Source organism: Podarcis raffonei, chromosome 12 (assembly GCF_027172205.1).
Source record: "Podarcis raffonei isolate rPodRaf1 chromosome 12, rPodRaf1.pri, whole genome shotgun sequence".
In the NCBI taxonomy this organism is placed as follows: Eukaryota; Metazoa; Chordata; class Lepidosauria; order Squamata; family Lacertidae; genus Podarcis; species Podarcis raffonei.
The window spans coordinates 20,316,802-20,338,867 of record NC_070613.1 but is presented as its reverse complement, the minus strand read 5'-3'; the positions used below and the strand labels follow the sequence as shown (position 1 = coordinate 20,338,867).

General features: G+C 42.6%; 2 protein-coding genes across 5 annotated transcripts in view; one reads left to right on the top strand and one right to left on the bottom strand.

The window, feature by feature from the left end:
• Positions 1-218: 218 nt before the first annotated feature.
• Positions 219-825, bottom strand: LOC128424445 (microtubule nucleation factor SSNA1-like). The gene has a single exon (XM_053410609.1). It carries the CDS (start codon positions 751-753, stop codon positions 370-372), a length of 384 nt encoding a protein of 127 aa, XP_053266584.1. The 5' UTR covers positions 754-825; the 3' UTR covers positions 219-369.
• Positions 826-3,569: 2,744 nt separating this feature from the next.
• The window catches only part of WAC (WW domain containing adaptor with coiled-coil), a 45,873-nt gene continuing 27,376 nt past the window's right edge, over positions 3,570-22,066 (top strand). For 2 of the 4 annotated variants that reach the window (XR_008333025.1, XM_053410594.1), the window contains exons 1-3: positions 3,570-3,592; positions 4,187-4,223; positions 5,839-6,034. Coding sequence is in view for 3 of the 4 variants with exons in the window: in XM_053410594.1 (XP_053266569.1) it covers positions 5,896-6,034 (139 nt within the window). In the remaining variant the exon portion in view is untranslated. The other 2 variants (XM_053410593.1, XM_053410595.1) reach the window with 2 other exon arrangements.

Below are 22,066 nucleotides of genomic sequence, written 5' to 3'. Positions count from 1 at the left end.
GACGCATTACTGGAACCACAAACATTTTACAAACCAATTCTTTCCTTTCTGTTCCAAAAATAGTAGATGCTGCATGTTACTTTAAACACAGCCCGTGGTATGCTGAATCCCAAGTACTCTGTTTAGTGATCCAGCAGCTGCTAGGCTCCTTGGATCATGTATCAGTTGGCTCTAACATGAAGTCCTTGCAGCATCTAAAACAATCTTAGGATAAGCAGTTAAGTTTTAAAGAACTTTATTTTCAACTTGTTTATTGCTTCCATGATATTCTTTATAAAAAGTAACAATTGATACATAATAAAAACATTAATAAACCCACCAATATAAGATCAAAGAGTGAAATTTCTTGTATATAACTTTTCACCAAGCCTAGTGCTGCGTTTGTTGGAGCCCAAGTGTTTGAATATCCCCAGTCACATTTCTATTTAGCATTATCGTTTTGTCTAAATTCCCCGTTTCGGCTTTCAAAACGTTCAGCAGCATCCTAGAGCTTTCCAAGATCTTCTCATAAGTCAACGCTGCTTCGGCAAGGACTTCGTCAAGTTTCTTCTGTGCAGCATTTTTCTGTGCTAAGTTTTCACACACACAATCCAGTTGTTTTGTCAGGGTCTCAATTTTATCTTGGATCCTATTCTTTTCTTCTTCCGCTTCCCTGATCTGCTTGCTCACTTCTTCTCTTTGCATGTACAAGTCTTCTATATGTTTCACAAGTTCATTATTATAGCCTTGCAGAACAGCCCCCTGATGAGTCATCCTGCTGGCTCCACCCTTCGGAGGAGAAGGAAATGATCCCTGCTTCCACCAGCTGATCTCACCACCGTCTGCCTGTATTTTATAATTTAAATGGAGAAAAGAAAGAAAAATTGCTAAGCGCTTTTGAGCAACACTGTAAAACCAGCACATACATAATGGAAACATCAATAGCAATTGTAGAAAATGTGATTAAGGAAACCATCTGAGTAAGTTTCCAAGGATCCTATTTTGCCATTACTTTAACTTCTTCCACTCTGACATGCAAGTGGCCAATGGTCTTTTCCAAGACGTTATGAAGCTGCTGATATTTTGAGATGGCTCTAAAATGTGTGCACTTAAATGCTGTGTGCAAGAGAATGTGTAGATGTATGAATGATGCAGGAGTGAAATTATATGAATGCATATGCCTTGATAGGCATGGGAGAGGAGCACTGAGGAAGAACAGAATAGGGGAAAGAATTGATGGAAATTTGCCCTCCCTGCTTCTCTCACAAGGTTCTCATGCTGCTTTATTATTGTTGTTAATAATAAGAAGTCTCCTCCCCCCTTTGTCCTAGGATAGGGCCATTAAGGTGCTCTCTAGCTATAGGATGGCTTAGAACAGTAAATACACGGGCAACATGTGCACCAGACTATCCAGGATTGATTTACTGCAGTTTAAGTAAGGTTTCTGGGGAGATTTGCAGGGTTTGAGTGTACTGAGAAGAATCCAAGTCTGCCTAAGCATTTGCTTCCTTACCTCTATAGTGCCTGCTTAACTTGTACATTTGCTGGTAATAGAAAGTAATGCACCGTTAAGGCTACCTGTAGTAGTAGAAGCTCAGCTGTGCTTAACTCCTAAATAAATATACTTAGGGTAATACAGCCAGTTTCCAGGGCACTTTTCTCCCACAATTTCCAGAATGGCTGCCTTAGGATTCTGACCATGGGGTTGAAAGGAGGGGAGTGAGAAATAGGCCAGCTACTTGAACTTTTCTGTCTGGAGGGGTGCATAGATGTGCCCTTGAGGGACAAGATCCCTACTCTTTCCTGCACATCCATAAAGGAGAAAGGGAGCTTCGCGCTGGCTGCACAGTGGTACCTCGGGTTACATACGCTACAGGTTACAGACTCCGCTAACCCAGAAACTGTGCTTCAGGTTAAGAACTTTGCTTCAGGATGAGAACAGAAATCGTGCTCCGGTGGCGCGGCAGCAGCGGGAGGCCCCATTAGCTAAAGTCGTGCTTCAGGTTAAGAACAGTTTCAGGTTAAGAACGGACCTCCGGAACGAATTAAGTACTTAACCAGAGGTACCACTGTATTCTCTCTCCCCTCAAAACCTTCCGCTAAAGCTGCAAAAGAAAAGCAAGCGGCGGCGGCGCCGAGCCACCAGTTGGGGGAGATGCCTCCCCGGCAACCCGCCCTCCCTGCTTCGCCTCCGCGCTTCGGGCAGCTGTTTTCCCCCAGACCCAGAATAGACCAGCGGCCGCCCACGTGCCTCCCAGAATAGCTCCGTTGTCACCCTCCTTCCTGCCGCGGATCGCTCGGAATGAGGCGCCGGGAGGGGGCGGGGCCCGCAGTAGCCACTGGGCACCTCGGCGCGGGGACCGCGCAGGAAGGGAAGCGAGCACCTCCGCGGCTGCGCACTGCGAGCACTGAAGCCGCGGCGGCCCTTACTTCTTCCCCTCCCGCAAGCAAACGCCCCGGCGGGTCGTTGCGGCGTCAGCTCCGCCCAAGCCAAGCGTTGCGCGGGCCGCGCGGCGCTTAGTTCTTTGGAAGGAAAGGCGCCCTTGTGGCGATCTCTTGCTCAATAAGCCCGCCCGGGACTGCAGCTTCTGCAAAGGCTCGCTCGGAAAGCTGTGCCCCGCTTCAGCTCGATGGAGCTTGGAGTAAATCCCATTCAGGTCCATAGGCGCTCACTCTCGGGCAAGCGGGATGGGATCGCGCCTTAAGTGGCCACAGAGGGCTCTGGGCGAAGCGTGTCTACCTAGTCACCTGGGAACACGCATAACTGAATGCGTTTTACTCCTGGATAGGCATGCAAATAGGAAGTTTTCGTGTCCTCACCCCAAAAGGCTTTCCTTGGAGAGTCAAACTACAATCTACACACAGTGTAGAAATGGTTCTGGTGACGTTTTGTTTTAAATTACAGGGGCTTGGACTAGATGACCCCCGGGCTTCCTTCCAACTCTATAATTCTACGAAAGTCCCATTCATAGCTACATTTTTCTAGTTCTCCATCCTCACCTCCGGTAACGCCCACTAAATAACTCCGGTAACTTCGGCTTCGTCGGGGATGGAACAAAACGCGTTTCTGTTCTCCCAGCAGAGAACGTCGTTCAGCGGATACAGGAACGAAAGACAAACTCCAAGCCACCTAGCTTGAATTTATCCACTTTACGAGCGTATTTCCGGAGCTCATTCTCGGAGGATTAAGATGGGGGGGGCATTTCTCCTTTCTCCTTCCCCTTGCGGAAATAGTCGAAGTGGAGATAGCGATCCGTGACGGAGACAGCCGGTGCCGCCCAAATGCGAGGGCTGCAGGCTGCACGGAGACTACCGATGTTTTCCGAAACTGCAGGGACCGCACAGAGAGCGAAGAAGGGAGGCTAAAAACACACACACACAAACCCAGGCGAGGGCTTCTTGGAGCCTGACGGAAATGGCCGATGTTTCCCGAAGGAAACCGCCTTAGCATCCGGAAGGGAGGAGGCGGGGCATAGACTTAAGAAAGAGGGTGGGTTCAAAAAAGAAAAAAGGACTGGATGGAATGGGAGGAGCTTTGGCGGAAAGAGCCGATATCAGCCGACGTTAAGCGAAGGCGGCGGCGTCCGAGTTTCCCGGATGTAGTCGGACGGCGGTAGTGTTGGGAGCTGGAGCTGTAGCTGAAGGGAGGGGGGAGGAGGTGTTGGCGGCGGCGGCGGAGGGCGAGCGAGCGAGCGAGCGAAGGCGGCCAGTGGCAGCAGCAGAGGGGACGCGGCCGCCTTGTGCTTCCCGCGCCCCGCTGTGCGCGCGTGTCCGTCCTGCGGGGGCGCTTCTCCTTCTCGCTGGTGCGGAGAGGAGGAGATGGGCCCGTGAGCGCTGCTTCCCCTCACAGCCGAGCTGCCTGAGCCGCCCCTCCTCCGCCTCCTCCTCCCTCCCTCCCCCTCCTCCTCCTCCTCTTCCCTGTCCCCGGTCGGAGCGCTGCCTCCCCCTCCCCCCTCGGCGGCGCCCGTGGCCCGGCCGCGCCCTCCTGGTCCCCTCAGTCTCTCACACACAGGCCGGGCATTGATGGTAATGTATGCGAGGAATAAGCAAAGACTCAATGATGGGTAAATAACCCCCTTTCTCGTTCCGCCCTCCTCCCGTCTTACTCTCTCTCTTCTCTCTCTCTTTTTCCTACCCCCCCCCCTCAATACCAACGGCCAGTAACGGTCGCTCGCTAACGTAACGTCTTTTTCTCCTCTCTTTCCAGCTGTCACGACCGCAAGGGGGACTCGCAGCCCTACCAGGTACCGACTTCTTCGCCCGCCGCAGCCCCACACACCGATAGGCCCCTGCGGCGGCGGCGGCAGTAACTGGAGTGTGGGAGGGCGAGCGAAACTACTCGAGCGCAGGCCTCGGCCGCCGCTGCAGGCCGCGGGGGAGGGGAGCCAACCGCTTCCCTTCGCTCTGCTCCGGGCCGGGAGGGGGCAAGGGGGCGGCGGCGGCTCTTGCTCTCTCTCTTACCCCGCGACCGCGAGGGCTTGAGCGCGAGCTGAGGCGGCGAGAGGCGCTTGGCGGCGGGGCAAGGAAGCGAGAGGCCTAGGCCCGATGCGGGCCGCAGGAGGCAGAGGGCGGCATTGTTTTTTCGTTTTTTTCATTTCCCCCCGAGCGAAACCCATGGGATGGCGGTAAGCGGCCGGAACCCGAGTCCGAAAAGGCTTCCCGAGTGCCGCTGACCGTCTTCCCTTCCCTTAGGAGACGAAATAGGAGCCGGGATAGGTTCTAGGCCTTGGGCTTGTAGTAAAGCCCGAAGGGAATTCTAGTTCCTCAAACCCTTTCTGTCAACTGAGAAAACTTTAAATTGGGACAGTGTTGAAGGTACCCCTGAAGAAATTTGGGAAATGGCCGGTGTGAAGCTTTCCCTTTGTCATCTCCCTAGTGTTAAAAGGATTGGGAGGGCTGGAGATGTAAATATGGTCAGTGGGTTATTTGACCACTACACTTATATACCTGAGTGATCAGATGAAAGAGGCAGCTTTGACAACTGGAGCTGCAGTCAGTGACAGCACATCTAATGTAAACATTCATCACACAGCCTTGTGAAAAGGGGCAGATGGAGAGAGGTTCTGGACAAGGCCCTGTTGTGTTTAGTATAACACAAGGTGGTGTGGATGCTACAGAGCTGCACATTCCACTCGTACTACTACAAAATCTATCAAGCCCTTTTGATTCTTTTGCCAGAAATCTCTCCGCTCTTTAAAGTGCGTAACAATTAATCTCAGTTCATAGATGAGTGGTACTACTGGTTAACGTTGACTATTTGGTTAGATTGTGTGGGATATATTTTTAAGGGGGGAAATGGAGAGGATGTGTTATTGAAACTGGTATCAAATGCCCTAAAGATTTTTCAGTGTCATCTGTATATGGTAAAAGGTATTCTCCATTTAGTAAATAAATAAAAACATCCTGCAGATGAAATAATTCTGTTGGACAGTGTGCATAGTCCAAGGTGTTTCAGCCAAGGTGGTACTTAAGACTTATTTGAGAATAGTCTCCCATTAAACACAATGGAATATACATAGTTATGATGTAGCACATCAAAAAGAAGCTTGACTTGGTTGAAGATAGGCATCGTGTTAATTGTACTACTATGAATAAATCCCAATACTGTATTGGAAATAGAATGTTTGTAATAAATTGGAAGTAGGGTTGAAAAACCCAGAATTACGTGCTATTAAGTTTGTAAAATGACATAGCACTAGTTAGGATCTAGACAATTGTGAAACTAGTTCCATGACTTAAGAGGATTTCTAGGCTTGATTTATTTTGGACAGCAGCTTCTGCATGCTGCATGGCAAACTGCTTTTAAAAAAGATATTTCAAAACACAGCTTGAGAAATCTGTACTTGTTATTTCTTTCAGGCTCTTAAATACTCATCAAAGAGTCACCCCAGTGGTGGTGATCACCGGCATGACAAGATGCGAGACACCACAGACCCTTCACCACCAAATAAAATGTTGCGGCGATCTGATAGCCCTGAAAACAAGTATGGTGACAACACTGGACACAGTAAAGCTAAAAGCATGCATACTCACAGAGTTAGAGAAAGGGATGGTGGTGAGTTAAACTTTAACTGATTTGTATTCAAAATACTGCTAGTAATCGAAATAAATCTTGCACCAAAACAAAGCGCATTCATTGAGGTGAAGAATTTACCTCACCATTATTTCAGTTCATTCACAACACTGCCACAGGTTCCGTATCCCTGTGTTAGGGGGCTTTAGACCTGGCTGCTTTTGTTGTCTAGTCAGGACGGCTTCATAAACCTGGGCTTTTTGTAGAAACTGCCCACCAGTGCAATCTAGCATGGTGGCGTTTGAAGGAAATGATACTGTGTCTTTTGGTAGGCAGGCCTTCATGTGCCTCATATAAAATTTGTTCTTCCCGATAAGTACAGTTTACAAGAGAGACAGTGTAGTGTAATGGCCCTGTATTGGAGGTATCTGGCTTCAGATACCCTTACTCAAGCTTAAAGCTTGCTGGATGGTCTTGGGAAGCTACACATCTCACCCAGCCAAACCTTGCATTCAGGGAAATTATGAAGATAATGGGGTTTACCATAAGTACTCTGAAAAGAGCTATATGTCGAAAGATAGGGATACAAATGTTATGAATAAAATAAAGTGAACAATTAGTGAAGTAAACAACATATAAAACAAATTCTTAATGCAGTGAGTTAACACAGTTCTTGAGTCTTGGTTTTATTAAACAAAATTTATATACCATGTTATTGTAATAAAACCTATTATGTGGTTATTTGAGATTTGTAAGAATAGAAATAACAGTAATTCCATGAAGCATTTTCTTTCATGCTAAGGCTATTACAAATCAGCATTTAAGTTTCTTGGGACAGTGAGGAGGTTTTTGTTTTTGACAAATTATCATGTTAGGTATCCTTACTGTCACACAACTATCATATTGTTGTAGTTAAAAGCTCTGATAATGACTGCACCCTAGTGCTATAGAAGAAGAAACTTTTCAGGTTCTGTTATATTTCATATTCGCCACTGCACTTTGAAGGTTGTAATTGACAGCCCAAATCCTGTTCTTATCTAAAGCTGTTGTGATGAATGGACAACTACAGTGCCATCTTGCATGAAGTGTAATTACATCTCAAGAAGTCTGATTCTAAAAAGAGAAAGTCTCGTTCCAATACTCCACTGGAGATTCTCACTAATGCTAGATGAATGGGGCTGCTTCTGAAACTGTATGGGATTGTGTATGTCCCATGTCCCCACCTTCTCCTTGCCCCTTGCTCCCTGTTCCCGAGGTTTTCATGTGATGTTCATGGGTAGTGTTAGGACTTTCCTCCAGTACTGGAATAGCAGTGATGAAGCTGCTGATCTGGTAAAGACAGCATCTGCCTACAGGCCTGTGATGCTTTTCTGCCACACTATAGTAGAGTAATGGGCCTTTAGTAGTTTTTACTAGAGGTGTGCAACTGCCACAAAATTCAACTTGTATCTGTAGCTTTGAGAAGTGGCCAGTTCTGTTACTCAGAACTAAATTGGATATGATAAAAAAATCCAGCTCTTTTCTTTCTATTAACTATTATGGAGAATCAAAAAATGTCCATAACCACCTCCCCCTTCACAGAAGTGGATGGGGTTTTCAGGCACAGCAGCCCCTCCAGAGTGGATTTTTTGTATTTTTTAATGCATTTTTACAACTTATAAATACATCATACAATATTCATCATTCTCTTGTCCTCGGACTTCCCAGTCCATCTCTCCATGGCATTCTAGGTAGTCTTTTGTCGGCTGCATAATCTATTATTCCACCCAATTTCGTCTCAAATCTTCCTTTATTTAATGTTATCTGCTGCTCATATGTTCATTCCTACTTGTAGGTTAAATTGACTATTATACCCTCTAAGATACTCTCTAAAACACTTTGAAGAGTGGATCCAGAGTGGATTAAGCCTGCCAATTTAGAGGCAGATGCATCCGGGAATTTTAAAAGTTTGTTAAAAGAAAAAATCCTGTTATTTTCTGCAAGGTGTGGTTGCAATTTGCTTTGGTGGGGGTGAAATTGCCAAATTTCAGCTGCAGTAATTCCCCTTCAAAGCCATGATTTTTACTATTTTGGGGTGGTTGTGGTAGGAATCATAACATGGTAGCTGTGGTGGAGAAACACCCCCAGGAAAGACTGGAGTGGGTAAAATATCGCCCTGAAAGGATTTTATTACAGCTAGGGTCATTGGTAGATTTGGGGTAGGCTTCTGCCCCCATCAATGATTTTTGGGGATATAGCCTTTTCTTTTTGTGACATATCACCATTGACTTGCATAGAGAAGGGGTGTTGGCATGGGGGGGGGGGAATAGCATAGGTTAAAATAAACAGCATAGATTGAAATGAGCAGCAGTTTTTAATGTTTTCTTGAACATTTCCCCCCCAAATTGGTGTGCTCCGGAAAATAATTAATTGTGATTAAAATCTAGACCTCTTCTTCAAATTGAAAGATTCTCCTTGCCCTCCTGCTCCCTCCCCATCTGAGCTTAGTGTGTTTCTCTAGTCAGCTTGGCTTTACAGTGGTACCTCTAGTTATGAACTTAATTCGTTCCAGAGGTCCATTCTTAACCTGAAGCTGTTCTTAACTAGGGGCGTGCTTTTGCTAATGGGGCCTCTTGCTACTGCTGCGCCACTGGCACACGAGTTCCATTCTCATCCTAGGACAAAGTTCTCAACTTGAGGTAACTCTTCCAGGTTAGCGGAGTTTGTAACCTGAAGCGTTTGTAACTCGAGGTGCCACTGTACTTAAAATAATAATAACAATAACATGCACTTTAAAAATGCAGTGCTTTAAGGGCAACTGAGTCCACAAAGTGAGTTGAGACTTTAGGGAGTCCGTCATCTGACTCAAAATGTCTTAACAGTGCAATTTGACTTGGGACTATGAAAAGCTCACACAAATCACCCCTTTTTGACTCATAATTTTGGAGGTACACAGAGATGATGCACATCTCCAGTATTTACCTTTTAAATGCACCTGTGTCACGGATCCATGCTTCAAGGTATTAGATGTTTAGACTTGCATGGATTCTTCATTCACAATATCAGTGACTTGTTCATCTTTGGTTAGAAAATAGGGGTAGCAGTATTAAAATATAAGGTAATGTGTTATATTTGCCAATATCTTAGTACCGTGTCAGATTATCTGTCCGTCAAGAATGCTTCTGTGGGGAGCTTCATTTTTAAAGGATAGTATGCAATTGTGACTTTACTAGCATCAGTAGAATGGGGAGGGAGCCAGTTTTTAGGGAGTTGAGTAACTCTCTGGAGCAGATTTAGGAGGATCACCAAAAATTACTTCCCTCCCTGCTCTGCCGATGGATCCCTTCAATCAGTGGGCAGTCACCATTGTATATAGTACCACCATGGGAATCATCTTGCTCCCATAGTCCATGTAGAAATTAATACAGATCATCTTGACCAATTTGCTTGGAAGTAAACTCAAAGGTAGTAAATGTGTGATTTAATTTAAAAAATAGTAGAATAAATTTAATCTTGGGGGTATTCATCCTTTCCAGAAAATAATGTGAGGCCTAAACTTCAGTTGCTTACAATTCAAAGGGCTTGCTCTTAATGTTGAACCCCATTTTGAAACGAGATACTGGTATGATCACTTTGTACCTGGAGCAGGGGCACGTCTTTCTTGAAAATGCCTTTCCTTGGCTAGAACTTGGAAGGAACGTACTGTACTGGGTAGGTGGGTATATGAAAATTGGGGGAAGGTAGCAGAAGTGTTAGGTTGAACAGCCACTCCAGAAGTATATTGATCCATTTGGTTGTGCAGTAGTACCCAAGTGGGCTCTTGCATGTTTCCTCATTGACAGGAATGAGTGTGAAGCTTTGTATGTGACCATGTTGGGTGTAAAAAAGCAGGACTTTGATGTTACTGCCTCTTGGAGACCTTTGTGGGGTCCCTGAAAATTCTGTGTGATATAAAAACCACAAGAGACACTAATTGAATGCCTGATCATGGGGCGGTTTCCTAGTGGATTAGCTTCCTGATGATGATGATAATTATTTAATTTGTTTGTCTGTTTGCTTGCTTACCACCCACCTGACTGGGTTACCCCGGCCACTCTGCAGCTTCCAACAAATTAAAACACTAAGACAAAAACATTAAGACATTAAACATTAAAAACTTCCCTATACATGTGCAGTGCTACCTTCAGATGTCTTCTAAAAGTAAGATAGTTGTTTATTTCCTTGGCATCTGATGGGAGGGCGTTCCCCAGGGCTGGTGTGACTATTGAGAAGGCCCTCTTCCTGGTTCCTTGTTACCTTACTTTTTGCAGTGAGGGAACTGCCAGAAGGCCCTCGGAGCTGAATCTCAGTGTCCAGGCTGAACGCTAGATTTAATTTTTCATAATTCCTAACACAATTTATTTAGAACAGAATGGTAGGTATAATAGTAGGCAGGGAAGTTTGATAAATCTGGAAGTCATCCTTTGAAATGTTAAGTTGTTTAACATGGCTGTTCTGATCTTCATTTGCACTTTAATGAATTAAGTCTAATTTTATATCCATTGAACTTGTTAGAACATATTTGTAAGAGTAGACATGTTTAGGATTTAGCTGTCAGACATTTTTCAATTTTGGCTTTAGTTGAATTAATTTTTAAAAGGAATTATATAAACATATAAAGAAAAATACATTGTCTTCAGTTAAATCCATCCTTTAAAAATTATTGAAAACTAAATATCAAGTATTAATAAAATTATAAAACAAAGACAAATGTAATCTTCATAGATTCATATTGACATAATTGCCAATAAACACAGACCAAACAAAATAGACAAAATTAATACTTGTTGGGCTATTTGTATTATTATTATTCTGCCAGGAAAATAGATGTAGCATTTGCTTTCTGTAAATCAGGTAAGTTAATTCTGCTGGGCAAATTTAGTTTTGTAGCTATTGTCACTTAGTGACTAAAAAGTTTGAATCATAGAGATTGCCCTTCTGTAAGCTAAACTTTTAGAATTAGAGAGTTCTCAAACTCAAGATTCAGTTTATGACACAGCTAATATTCTCAGCCTAGCTTCCCTCCCCCTCTTACTGCACAAATTATTAATGTGGAAATATTAAACCTCAATGCCATTGAACTTAACATTTTTGCTTAAGCTTGGAAAATGATGTAGACCTCTTGAAAATCTTTATAATTTGTTCCAAGGCAAGATTCCAGGTTCAAGTTATCTGTACAGTGGTACCTTGGGTTACAGGCGCTTCAGGTTACAGACTCCGCTAACCCAGAAATAGTACCTCGACTTAAGAACTTTGCTTCAGAATGAGAACAGAAATCGTGCTCCCTCGGCGCGGCAGCAGCGGGAGGCCCCATTAGCTAAAGTGGTGCTTCAGGTTAAGAACAGTTTCAGGTTAAGAACGGACCTCTGGAATGAATTAAATTCTTAACCCGAGGTACCACTGTATATGCATGGGAAATTTAGGACTCCTTTCAAGCAGCAGCCATCCATACACATAAAAAGCCTCTAACAAAGTTCAGAGGCCCATCCTAGAGCAACAGCCCAAAATGTATGGAGGGCTGTTATTGGAATGTGGTTTTGACCCTCACCCCAATGCAAGAGCAGAATCAGTTTATGCTCATGCCAAGTTTGGTTTTTAATCTCATGTTTTAAAACTCTTAACATTTATATTGAAAATGATGCGTAGCTGTTGAATATCGTAAAGTTTTGTGTGTGTGTGTGTGTGTGTGTATTGATCCACGAGTAAAAACAAGCTTCTATGTGCAAACCTTGTATCTGGCAGGCACATGTGTTGGATACAGTGCTGTTGCACTAACTAATGATTGTTACTGGTCCATCAAATATGATGGTGACTGATCACTTGTTTAGAGAGAAAAGCAGTGAAAGAGCACTTGTTTAGAGAGAAGCATTCTGGTGATGAGCACTTTTAGAGTGGTTGCTGCTAATCACATTTTAGGTCATATAGGCAAGTACAGCAGTGGATATAGCTGCACATTCTTCAATGTTTTTGGATCAGCAGCAGTATTTTCTTCTCCAGTGCAAAAAGAGTATGAGTATTAAATAAACTTAAGGACAATTTCAAATAATATCCCTTAGAAAGCATTCCCTAAAAGAAGAGCTGCCAATTTGTTGTTTTGGCAAAACATTGATCTGTGCCATTTTTTTGCCAACTCCAGAAGTTATACAAGATAGAAGTAGGGATGTATTGCTTTTCTATAAAATTAAAATAGACAGCTTCCAGAGATTAAACAGGGTTAATAGTAAAAACTATTACAATGTCCAAACCATCATTAAACCTACCAGTTATTAAACACACAGAGAGATCAATATATATAAAATAGGAATCTGGTTAGGATGTTTACAGGCTTGATCCCGGAGAAGTCTCATATTATAAAAGGTGTTCCCTAAGCTTTCCTGGACCATCTTGTGTGGATTTTAAGGCTCAAAACCAAATTGAAATTCAACTAATTGGCTTCCAGGACTGTCCCCATATGTTTAAAGTAATAGGATCATAGTGGACTGTAACTGTATAAAAACTGTGTGTTTATTTTGCTTAGTCTCGGTAGTAAAAAGTTCGTGTTGGTTTGTCTGACTTTTTTGAAAACGAAGATGGTTGGTTTGATTTTAATTAAGAAATTTGCCATCTCACAGTTCTTTAATTACTAGTAGTAAAATCACTTCTATATATGTTGGAAATGGTTCAATGAAATCTCATCTGTATCTGGTAAATCATGGCCTCAATTTCCAAAACTTCTTTCACTTATTGTTCAACTAATCCAGTGTATTACTATGCCTAGCAGATTTGCAGAATGGTTCCATTGCGGTTCTGTTTTTTCTCAGTATTTCATATAGCATATGTTTTATTACCTCTGGTGCTAGCTGCCATTTTGCAATGATCTATAATGTGCATCTCAATATAATGGAGAACATATTTGACTTACAATAAAAAGGACATAATATTCTTTGTCCTGCAAATGGACATCTAGACCCTTTCCAAAAACTTTGACCCATCCCAGTGCAAGAGCAGAAGCATTTTGTGCCCTACTACAGAAATGGTCTTGAAATTATCCCTTTCTGAAACGTTTTTTCCCCCTTAAAATTTTTATTGATTTTCACTAACTCTTCTTTCTGAATTGTTATATTGAAGAATAACTGAAAAACAGACAAGGTTTGCCTGTGCAATCAAAACTTCTGCTTATAAAAATACTTGTGTCTAGCACTTGAGTTGCTGAACAGCTGTAAAGTAGAGTGTGTATGATTTTAATTAAACACAGGGAAGACAGGATGCTGGTGATCATGGGTTCCTGCAGTATCAGAATAGGCAGCTTGTTGTGGGCAGAGCTGTGGTCCCTCTGAAGCAGCTCGTGTACAGATTTTGGATACTCTCTAACTTAGTGTTTTCCTTGGATGCACAGGTAGCAGTGGCTATCAGGGGTGCCTTTCCCTAGCTACAGCTTGTTCACTAGCATGAGTTCCTAAAGAAGGTTGGCCTGGTATTAGTTACTCATAGCATAGTTTGGTTACTTCCAGACTAGATTACTGTAATGCTGTCTATGTGGAGTTGCCTTTGAAAACCAGAGACTTCACTTAGAACAAAATACAGCTGCCAGACACTCTCCCCGCCCCTCCCCCCCATTGGAGAAAATGGATGGGAAAAGATGGTTATTTGGGAATACAGTTGGACAGGCAGGTTAAGTTCCCACGTGTGACTTCTTACTGGTATTTAGTTGTGAGATCTATCCAGGCTTGAACTAAGGCACTTACCAGCAACATTTTCGGTTTCGTAAATTAGAACTACCCACATCTCCTTAACAAGGAAACAATGCTTTGTGAAACTTGCAGCCTGATTCCATGCAGAATTAGACAGACTGTCTTGCCAGAGTGGTGCATGCTTTAGTTATCTCCCACTTGCACTACTGCAACGTTGGGCTACCTTTGAAGGTGACTCGGAAACTGCAGCTAATCCAGAATGTGGCAGCAATACTGATGACTGGGAGTAGCCAGCAAGACCATATCACACCGGTCCTGAAAGACCTAGATTGGCTCCCAGTACGTTTCCGAGAACAATTTAAAGTGTTGGTACTGACCTTTAAAGCCCTAAATGGCCTTGGCCTAGTATACGTGAAGGAGCATCTCCATCCCCACCCTTCAGCCCGGACACTGATGTCCAGCTCTGAGGGCCTTCTGGTGGTTCCCTCCCTGTGAGGTTACAGGGAACCAGGCAGAGGGCCTTCTTGGTAGTGGCACCCGTCCTGTTGAATGCCCTCCCATCAGATGTCAAGGAAATAAACAACTGTCTGACTTTTAGAAGACATCTGAAGGCAGCCCTGTTTAGGGAGGTTTTTAATGTTTGATTTTTTTTATGCTTTTAATTCTGTTGGGAACTGTGACTTTAGGTGCACCTAATCTGCATAGGATTGGATTGCTAGCACAGCCAGGTGATGGAGGCTGTTAGCAATGTGTGCATTTGTGTTGGATCAGGAGGGAGCTGTACCCTGCTCTTAGTAGACAGAGGCAGTTAGTAGCCCATACATTGAATCTAGGGTGAAGGGTGAACTTGACATTTTAACTGGACAGCAAGAGACAGGCCCTCAAAATAAACAGTTGTTTTGGACATAATGCTAAGTGCTACATAAACTAGCAGAAGCAAATTGCAAGCTCACAAATTCACCCCTCTTCCAGCATTGCTATGAGAAGGAGATTGGAAGCATCTGTTTCCTGTTTTAAGCTAACTGCACTACATCATGTCTGAACTGGGGAAACACTGATTAAACATGGTTTTGTTACAAATCATAAACCAGTTTGATTCTGATTTGTTTCAACAAGCCATCATTTAATGTTGTGTCCAAAACATGTCATTCATTGTCAACAGCATATTTGGAGGTTGTGCCATTTAGCTGAGCCCTAGTAGTGGCAAAAGAAAGAACTTAAAAACAGACATCTTTCTGTGTTTGGGAGGGAGCTTGTGCAAGAGAAAGGGAATGGCAGTACAGAGGTAGATATTAAAGAGGACCTGAAACATAGGGGTGTGGTGCAACATTCACCAGCCTAACAGGAGGCCTAAAAACTATACTGTTGGCATCTGTGGCCATCCTCCTATCATGCCATTCAGAAGCATGGGTGTTTGGCCATGGATTGGGGGAATAAAATTAACAAAAGATTGGCAGAACATGTTGCTTGCTGTACCTGTAATAATTTTGCTTAGTTTTGCATTTAAACAAATTAAGTTGTGATTAAAATCCAGATATTGAATAAAGACATTTTAATTGGCTTGGGTTCTATCTCTCCTATGTGTTGGTTTTCATAAAAATAATACCTGCTGAGTTAGGAGTATACATTAATGTAAATGTGCATAGACATGCAGATTCAGCAGTACAATCTTATGCATGTTTACCTTAAAGTAAGTCCCACCATGTTGAATGTACTAATTCAAGGTAAATTTGCATGAGAGTGAGCCTTTAATAGTAGAATAGTTGGACATAGACAATAAAGAAATATACAGCTAGACAGATCTACAATTTTTGCTGTCTAAACTGGAATAATTTTTAAAGCAAGGGCCTTGCCTATTTTAGAAGCTAGAACAGAGATGAGCAAAAATCTGGAACTGCAGTTCATTCCTTTCTCGTGAACTTGAATAAGTTTAAGCCTCTACCTCCTTCTGATGGCGGTGGGGGCTATTAAGATGGCCTTCCCCGTGAGTTTTACGGATTTGGTTGCTTTCTGACATATTTTGGGGTTTTCCTAATGTTCTTGGTGCTCTTGGTTAAACCATAGGAAATCATGGTTTGTAGATGCCCTCTTTTGTATTATAAACCCTATTCATCTCGGTATTCTGAGGATTTGAAAGTGAAGAAATAAGCACGTTGTTGGCTAGAGAGCAAATTATGGAGAACAGATTAAATTTGTAAGAAACTGATGGCAAATAACATGCTATATCTCTGACACTATTGTGTCTGCTTTATGTTGTCTAGAGGAGTTGTCCTGTGTGGCAAAAGGTCTGTTGCAATCTTGCCAGCAGGGCGAAGAAGTCTGGCTGTGCCAAGTTTGCAATAAACAGTACAAATAATCACACTTTGATTCAGTGGCTATTTCAGGAGTGCTGGTCACAAAAGTGTTCTCTGGTTGGTCTTGTTGGGTACTTTTCAGCTTGTGCAACTTGAGGATATGGACAAGTTATTTGGAAAGATGAGAGCTACCACATGCACTCTTGATCCTTAACCTTCCTGGCTTATTAAATCTGTCAGGCAGTTGGTTCAGATAAGATAGTAAATCCTTTATTGTTAGAGGGAGAAGTTATAATGACCCTGAAGGAGGCTGCAGTGAAAAACCATCTTAACACATAATTTACTCCCCTCCACATGCTTTTTCTTCATGTTATCAGTATAATTGTGGCATGTGTTGTCATTTTGTTGCCATTGCTTAGCAATGATTTGACTCCTAATTGTCTACTTCAGATTGCCAGAAATCTACCAGTAAATTCCTATGTACCTTTGGTCCATCATGTATTGAATTTTCCTTACCTGGTTAAGGTGATGAACATGTGATGACAATATTGCACTAGGTTTTCTTGGGTGAAACTGATAATTGGGATCCTTTCCAGTCTGGTTTCCAGGCTTGGTTTTGGAACTGAAACTGCTTGGTTGCCTTGGTGGTGGTTGTTTACTGGGTGATAAAATGGGGGGCGGGGAGTTGGCATTTGTCTGTCTCGAGACAATGGAGTGTACCTCCGGGGTTGTTGTCAGACCACACAGAAGTGACCTAGGGGCACAAGCCTGGGCAGTGTGTATGGAGGAGGTCCTGGGCTATCCAGAAGACAGAACCCCTGATGTGGTCTAAAGGAATTAAAGCAATATGTTTGGCACCAGCTTGGCTGCAGGGGTTGCTAGGAGGTGGTGTACAAGGTGCAATCCAGCTGTTTTAGGGACTTCACTCCAGATTTGTGTATGATTTATTCCTTAGCCTTTTCTTCTTCCAAAGATATCTCACAAAGCAGCAGAGGTTTAGGATCAGAGTTTTCCTTCTCCTGGGTGGACTACCTTCCTAGGTTGACAAGTCCCACCTGCCCCTCACTTCCCTCTGCAGCACTTGCAGAAACTTCCTTCTTGACTGTAGGACCCACTATTGGTCTCATCCGCTCAATCCACTGGAGCCTATCTTTGCATGCAGGAGAAGTCCCTCGTTTACCTGGCTTAGCTGGCCTGTTGAAGCAGTTTCCTGGGGTGTGGCCACTGCCACATGCTGACAGCTTATAGGAGCCAGAGGTGAGAGTTGAGTGCCAGGTGGGAACCAAAGGTAGACACTCCAGAAGGAGGATGACGTGTCCCCTACAAGAGGTATTATCTCTCACATAATGCCCCATATACCCCTCCCCAGAACCCCTGGGAAGTGTATCCCTGTTAATTCCTTTGGCCTCTTGGTAGCTTTTGATGCCATCAGCCATTGTATCCTTCTGGGTTATTTCTCCAGGTTAGGAGTGGGGAGTCCTGTTCTGAAGTGTGTGCTCCAGAACATCATGCTGGGAGACTGCTAACATGACCATTGGCCTGTGGGATGCCACAGTATTTCAGCCTGTCTTCCCTGTTTTAACATCTACATGAAACAGATGGAAGATGCTTTCCAGAAATTTGAGCTAAAGTGTCATTAGTATGCAGATGATACTTGGCTCTTAATCTCTTTTCTAATTTCTAAACTCAGGGAGGCAATGGAAATACTGAATTGTAGACAGGCAGCTGTTTTGGCCTAGATGAGGGTGAACAAACTTGACAATCTGGACAAGATGAAATAATCATGGATTAGGTATTCTGTCTGTTCTGGAGGTGCTTTCAGTCCCATTGAAGCATCGCATTTGAAGTTTAGGAGTTCTCTTAGGCTCAGATATGTGCTGGATGCTAAGGTGCAGGCAATGACCACGAGTGATCTTTACTGATTCTGTCTTGAATGCAGACTGTGTCATTTCCAGGAGAAATTAGACCTAGTGTCAATCATTCATGCTCTTGTCAGCACCCTGTTGAATTATTACAATGCACTCTACATGGAGCTGCCATTGAGTATAGTCTGAAAGCTACTGTTGGTTCACAATGTGGCTGCCCAGATTCTGACAGAGTGCTTGTTTATATTGCTTTCAGGTTCAATTTAAGGTGCTGACTTTGATCTTTTAAAAATCCCCAAATAATGTGGGACCAGACTATATTGGGAATCACATTCTTCCATATGAACCTGCTTGGGACTTTAACACCACTTCATAGATTTCTTTTGGTTCTGCTGCTGTCTGAAATAGGTTACATGAGGACCCAGGAAAATGTGGTGTTGGCAAAAAGCCTCACCGCACCCCTTTCAGTGGGCAGTGAAGATTATTTTAAGCAAGTTTTTGTAAGATTCTGACTTTATCAAGTGTTTTGCTGCTATTTTTAAATGCTCTGCTGTGGTTTTGCTATACTTTATTGTGGCTGCCAGTGATTATTTTATCTCTGTATTATGTTTAAGCAGCCTTGTGTGCATGGTTCAGTAATATAAATAATAAACATTCTGAGAATGTTTTCCTGCCTTGTACATCTAACACATATCAGTGAGCCATGCGACCAGCATTAAGAAGTTGGTGAAATCATCCCATTCATGAATTGGAAGTTATGTTACTGGGTTCTGGTAAGGTGAAATGCTTCAGCAGATGCATGTGAGGCAGAACTTGGTACAGAGTAAGATGGTTGAAAGTAGGAAGTGGTAGCATAATACTAAAATGTTACTTATTTTTCTACTTGACTAGATGTAGTACTGCTTGGGAAAGAAACTTGCATTCTTCCTTTCTTGTATTTCTTATCTAGAAGATGCTTGGCAAAAATTTGTTGCCTTTGCTTTACCAAGGGTACCTGTGCCAAGCATATCTCTTATATATAATTCAGGGGAATCTTTTCGTTTCCTTGCCTGTTCCCTGTTGAAGTTCCTCCCAACCTTAATCTTTACCCTGCACTTATAAGCATGTATGTACACAGCCAGAGGGAAGAACAAGCCCATGCTGCTGTGAGAAATATACTGTGTTTTCTAAACAACTGTTTAAGTGGAGTCTCCATCCTGAAGAGAGAAGCATTACAATTATTTAATTATCCATACATGCATACATACATGCATATATACCCCGCCGATCTGGCTGGGTTGTCCCAGCCACTCTGGGTAGCTTCCAATACACATAAAAATAATAATAAAACATCAAACATGAATAGTAACAATCTAATCCAATATAAAAAGTCACAGTAACTTTTAAATTAACAATTTATAAAAAAACAACAACAATTTATAGCAAATAAAGCAGTATTCAGTAATCCAATAGAATCCAATAGTAAACAGTAAAATTAAACATCAGCACATAATTAAACAGTTTACACCTACCAATTGCAATAAAGAATTACTAATCTATAATCAGTAAAAAATAACAACAAATCACAATGCATAAAATACAAAACATACAAAACCATGTAAAATGATCAAATTGAGAAACAAGGACACACAACTTACAATTTTTTTTTTTTAATATCCCTGAACTCCTCTTTCCCCAGCTGCTTCTGCTGCTCTCAAAAGTCATGGTCTGATAGACTCCCAGGACTGGAGGGGGTGGGGCAAGGCAGATGGAAAAGCCATTGCCTGCAGAAAGTCTCTCTCCTCTCACTACTATGGTAGTGTAGGAGCTATATTCTCCCTCCCCACCCCCTCAGTATAGAATAGCATTAAGAGCTCTTGCTGTGCCCTCTCTCCATGTCGGTGTCAACTCTTGGGAAACTGGGTTAGCGTTCACGGGGTGAGGTGACATTTATGGTTCAGGCATTTTTGTAAAACCCAGCAGTACAGGAAAACATAGTGCTACTATGGCTCCCACATTTCCAGAGCAATGCAAATTTTGAGCCCTGTAAATGGTGTCTTTACGGCCACTGATAAAACATAGTGGTATCCTTTCACTATTTTTCTACCAAGAGAAAGTTACCTGTGCAACAGTGACAGAACTGCTGTGATCATCTGTAGGGGATGCTTATTAAGCTAAGTATTAAAATAAGTGCTTTGTTTTAGGTTTGGATTACTAATATACAGTTGACTTGCAACTTCTGTGGGAGTTACTTTCCATGTATGGCATGTAAAGCTGAAATAACCCTGAATATGCCCCCACCCAAGCATCCCTACCTTTCTGAAGGTGGCGGTCTGAACAAACCTTTGCCCTCCATGCAAGGTGGAGAGCTTTTAAACTGTCTGCACATTTGTGCATTTAATATGTGCGATATTAACTGGCCAGCCACCAAGTGTATAAAGCTGTGGTTGTGGAAGTTAAATGCCATGCAGGGTGCAAGTTGGCCTATACATTTGAAGGCTATATTTGGTGAGGTCCAAAACTTTTGGAGAGGATGCTTTTGTTCTTTCTCCTAGTTCTTGGCATTGGCTTACTTTGAGAGAATTCAAGATGCTGCTCTCATTCTTTCAATAGAGAGCATTTGTTTTACAGTCATTCCTCGGGTTAAATATGCTTCAGGTTGAGCATTTTCAGGTTATGCTCCGTGGCGACCCAGAAGTAACAGAATGTGTTACTTCCGGGTTTCGCCGCTTGCACATGCGCAGACGCTCAAAATGACATCATGCGCGGAAGTGGCGAATTGCGACCCACGCATGCGCAGATGCAGGGTGTGTTTGCTTCAGGATGTGAACGGGGCTCCAGAACGGATCCCGTTCGCATCTAGAGGTACCATTGTATTTATAGCATAAAAGCATTTCTGGATACTACATAAGGTGGTAAAAAATAAAATTAGAAGTTTGGATAACTTAATGCAGGGGTAGGGAACCTCTGGCCTATGGGCCTCATTAGGCCTACCAGGTTTTTCTGTTTCACTTGCAATCCCATTTTGGCCAAGCCATGCCTATTTGCCCTATACCTGATGTCACATCTTAGGAAATGTATTCTTGCAATACAAACACTATTTACTAAAATAATGTAAAATTGTAGTTTACATGTGATAGGCATTCAAAATTAGAAAACATAAGCTACATGAGGTATGTTCATTCGCTTATTTTTTCAGTTTTGTTAATGTTTTATCAATTATAAATGTCTTACTGTTTTGTTAAACAAATAATATGACTTATGCTGTAATTCTGATGTTTTGCTTATTTTTTTGGTTGCTGGTTCGTTAAATAGTATACCACAAATTGCAATTGTTTTACTGATGCTTTATTAATTATATGATTTATGCTGTAATTGTGATGATCTAGGATGTTACTGTTACTTACTGTTTCTAAGCCGCTTTGGGATTCATTTGAATGGAAAGTGGCATTGAAATACAATGAATCAGCAATCAAATCAGGTGTGCAGCAAGTAACAGTCTGGCTCAGCCAAAATGAGATTTGAAGGCACTGCTGATCAGAGGTGCTTGCTGATTGTCTGGTCTTGAGGAGAGCTTTGCAAGACTTCACAAGACTTGATAGTCTGCTGATCGTTGGGTCTTGTGAAGCCCTTTGCACTACACTGAGATTGAATTGATTATTTGATAGGCCTGTCATATAACTGGGTTCTTTATATTGGTGATTACAAGACTAATTAAGTTATTTGATTAAAAAATATCGCTATAAGTATGTGATGAAAGTTGTGTAGGAACACAGAAAATAAGATGCAAGCAAATATGGTTGACTTGTATTCAGTTAATGCAGCAGAGTTGAGAAATGATAGTGCTTCTGTAGTGTTTTTGTTCTGATGACTCAGCAACTGCTTTAGTAACAGTGTGTAACTGGAGAGCCAGTGTGGTGTAGTGGTTAAGAGTGGTAGATTCATAATCTGGGGAACCAGGTTCGTGTCTCCGCTCCTCCACATGCAGCTGCTGGGTGACCTTGGGCTAGTCACACTTCTCTGAAGTCTCTCAGCCCCACTCACCTCACAGAGTGTTTGTTGTGGGGGAGGAAGGGAAAGGAGATTGTTAGCCGCTTTGAGACTCCTTTGGGTAGTGATAAAGCGGGATATCAAATCCAAACTCTTCTTCTTCTTCTTGTAATGTTGTTTAGCAATTAGCAGGTTTAATATTCAGCATTTCCAGTAATTATTGGAGAAGAAATATAAAAGCTACCTACCTAAAATTCA

Coding starts and splice junctions, on each gene's coding strand:
- LOC128424445 (XM_053410609.1), bottom strand. CDS start 753: ATGACTCATCAGGGGGCTGTTCTGCAAGGCTATAATAATGAACTTGTG.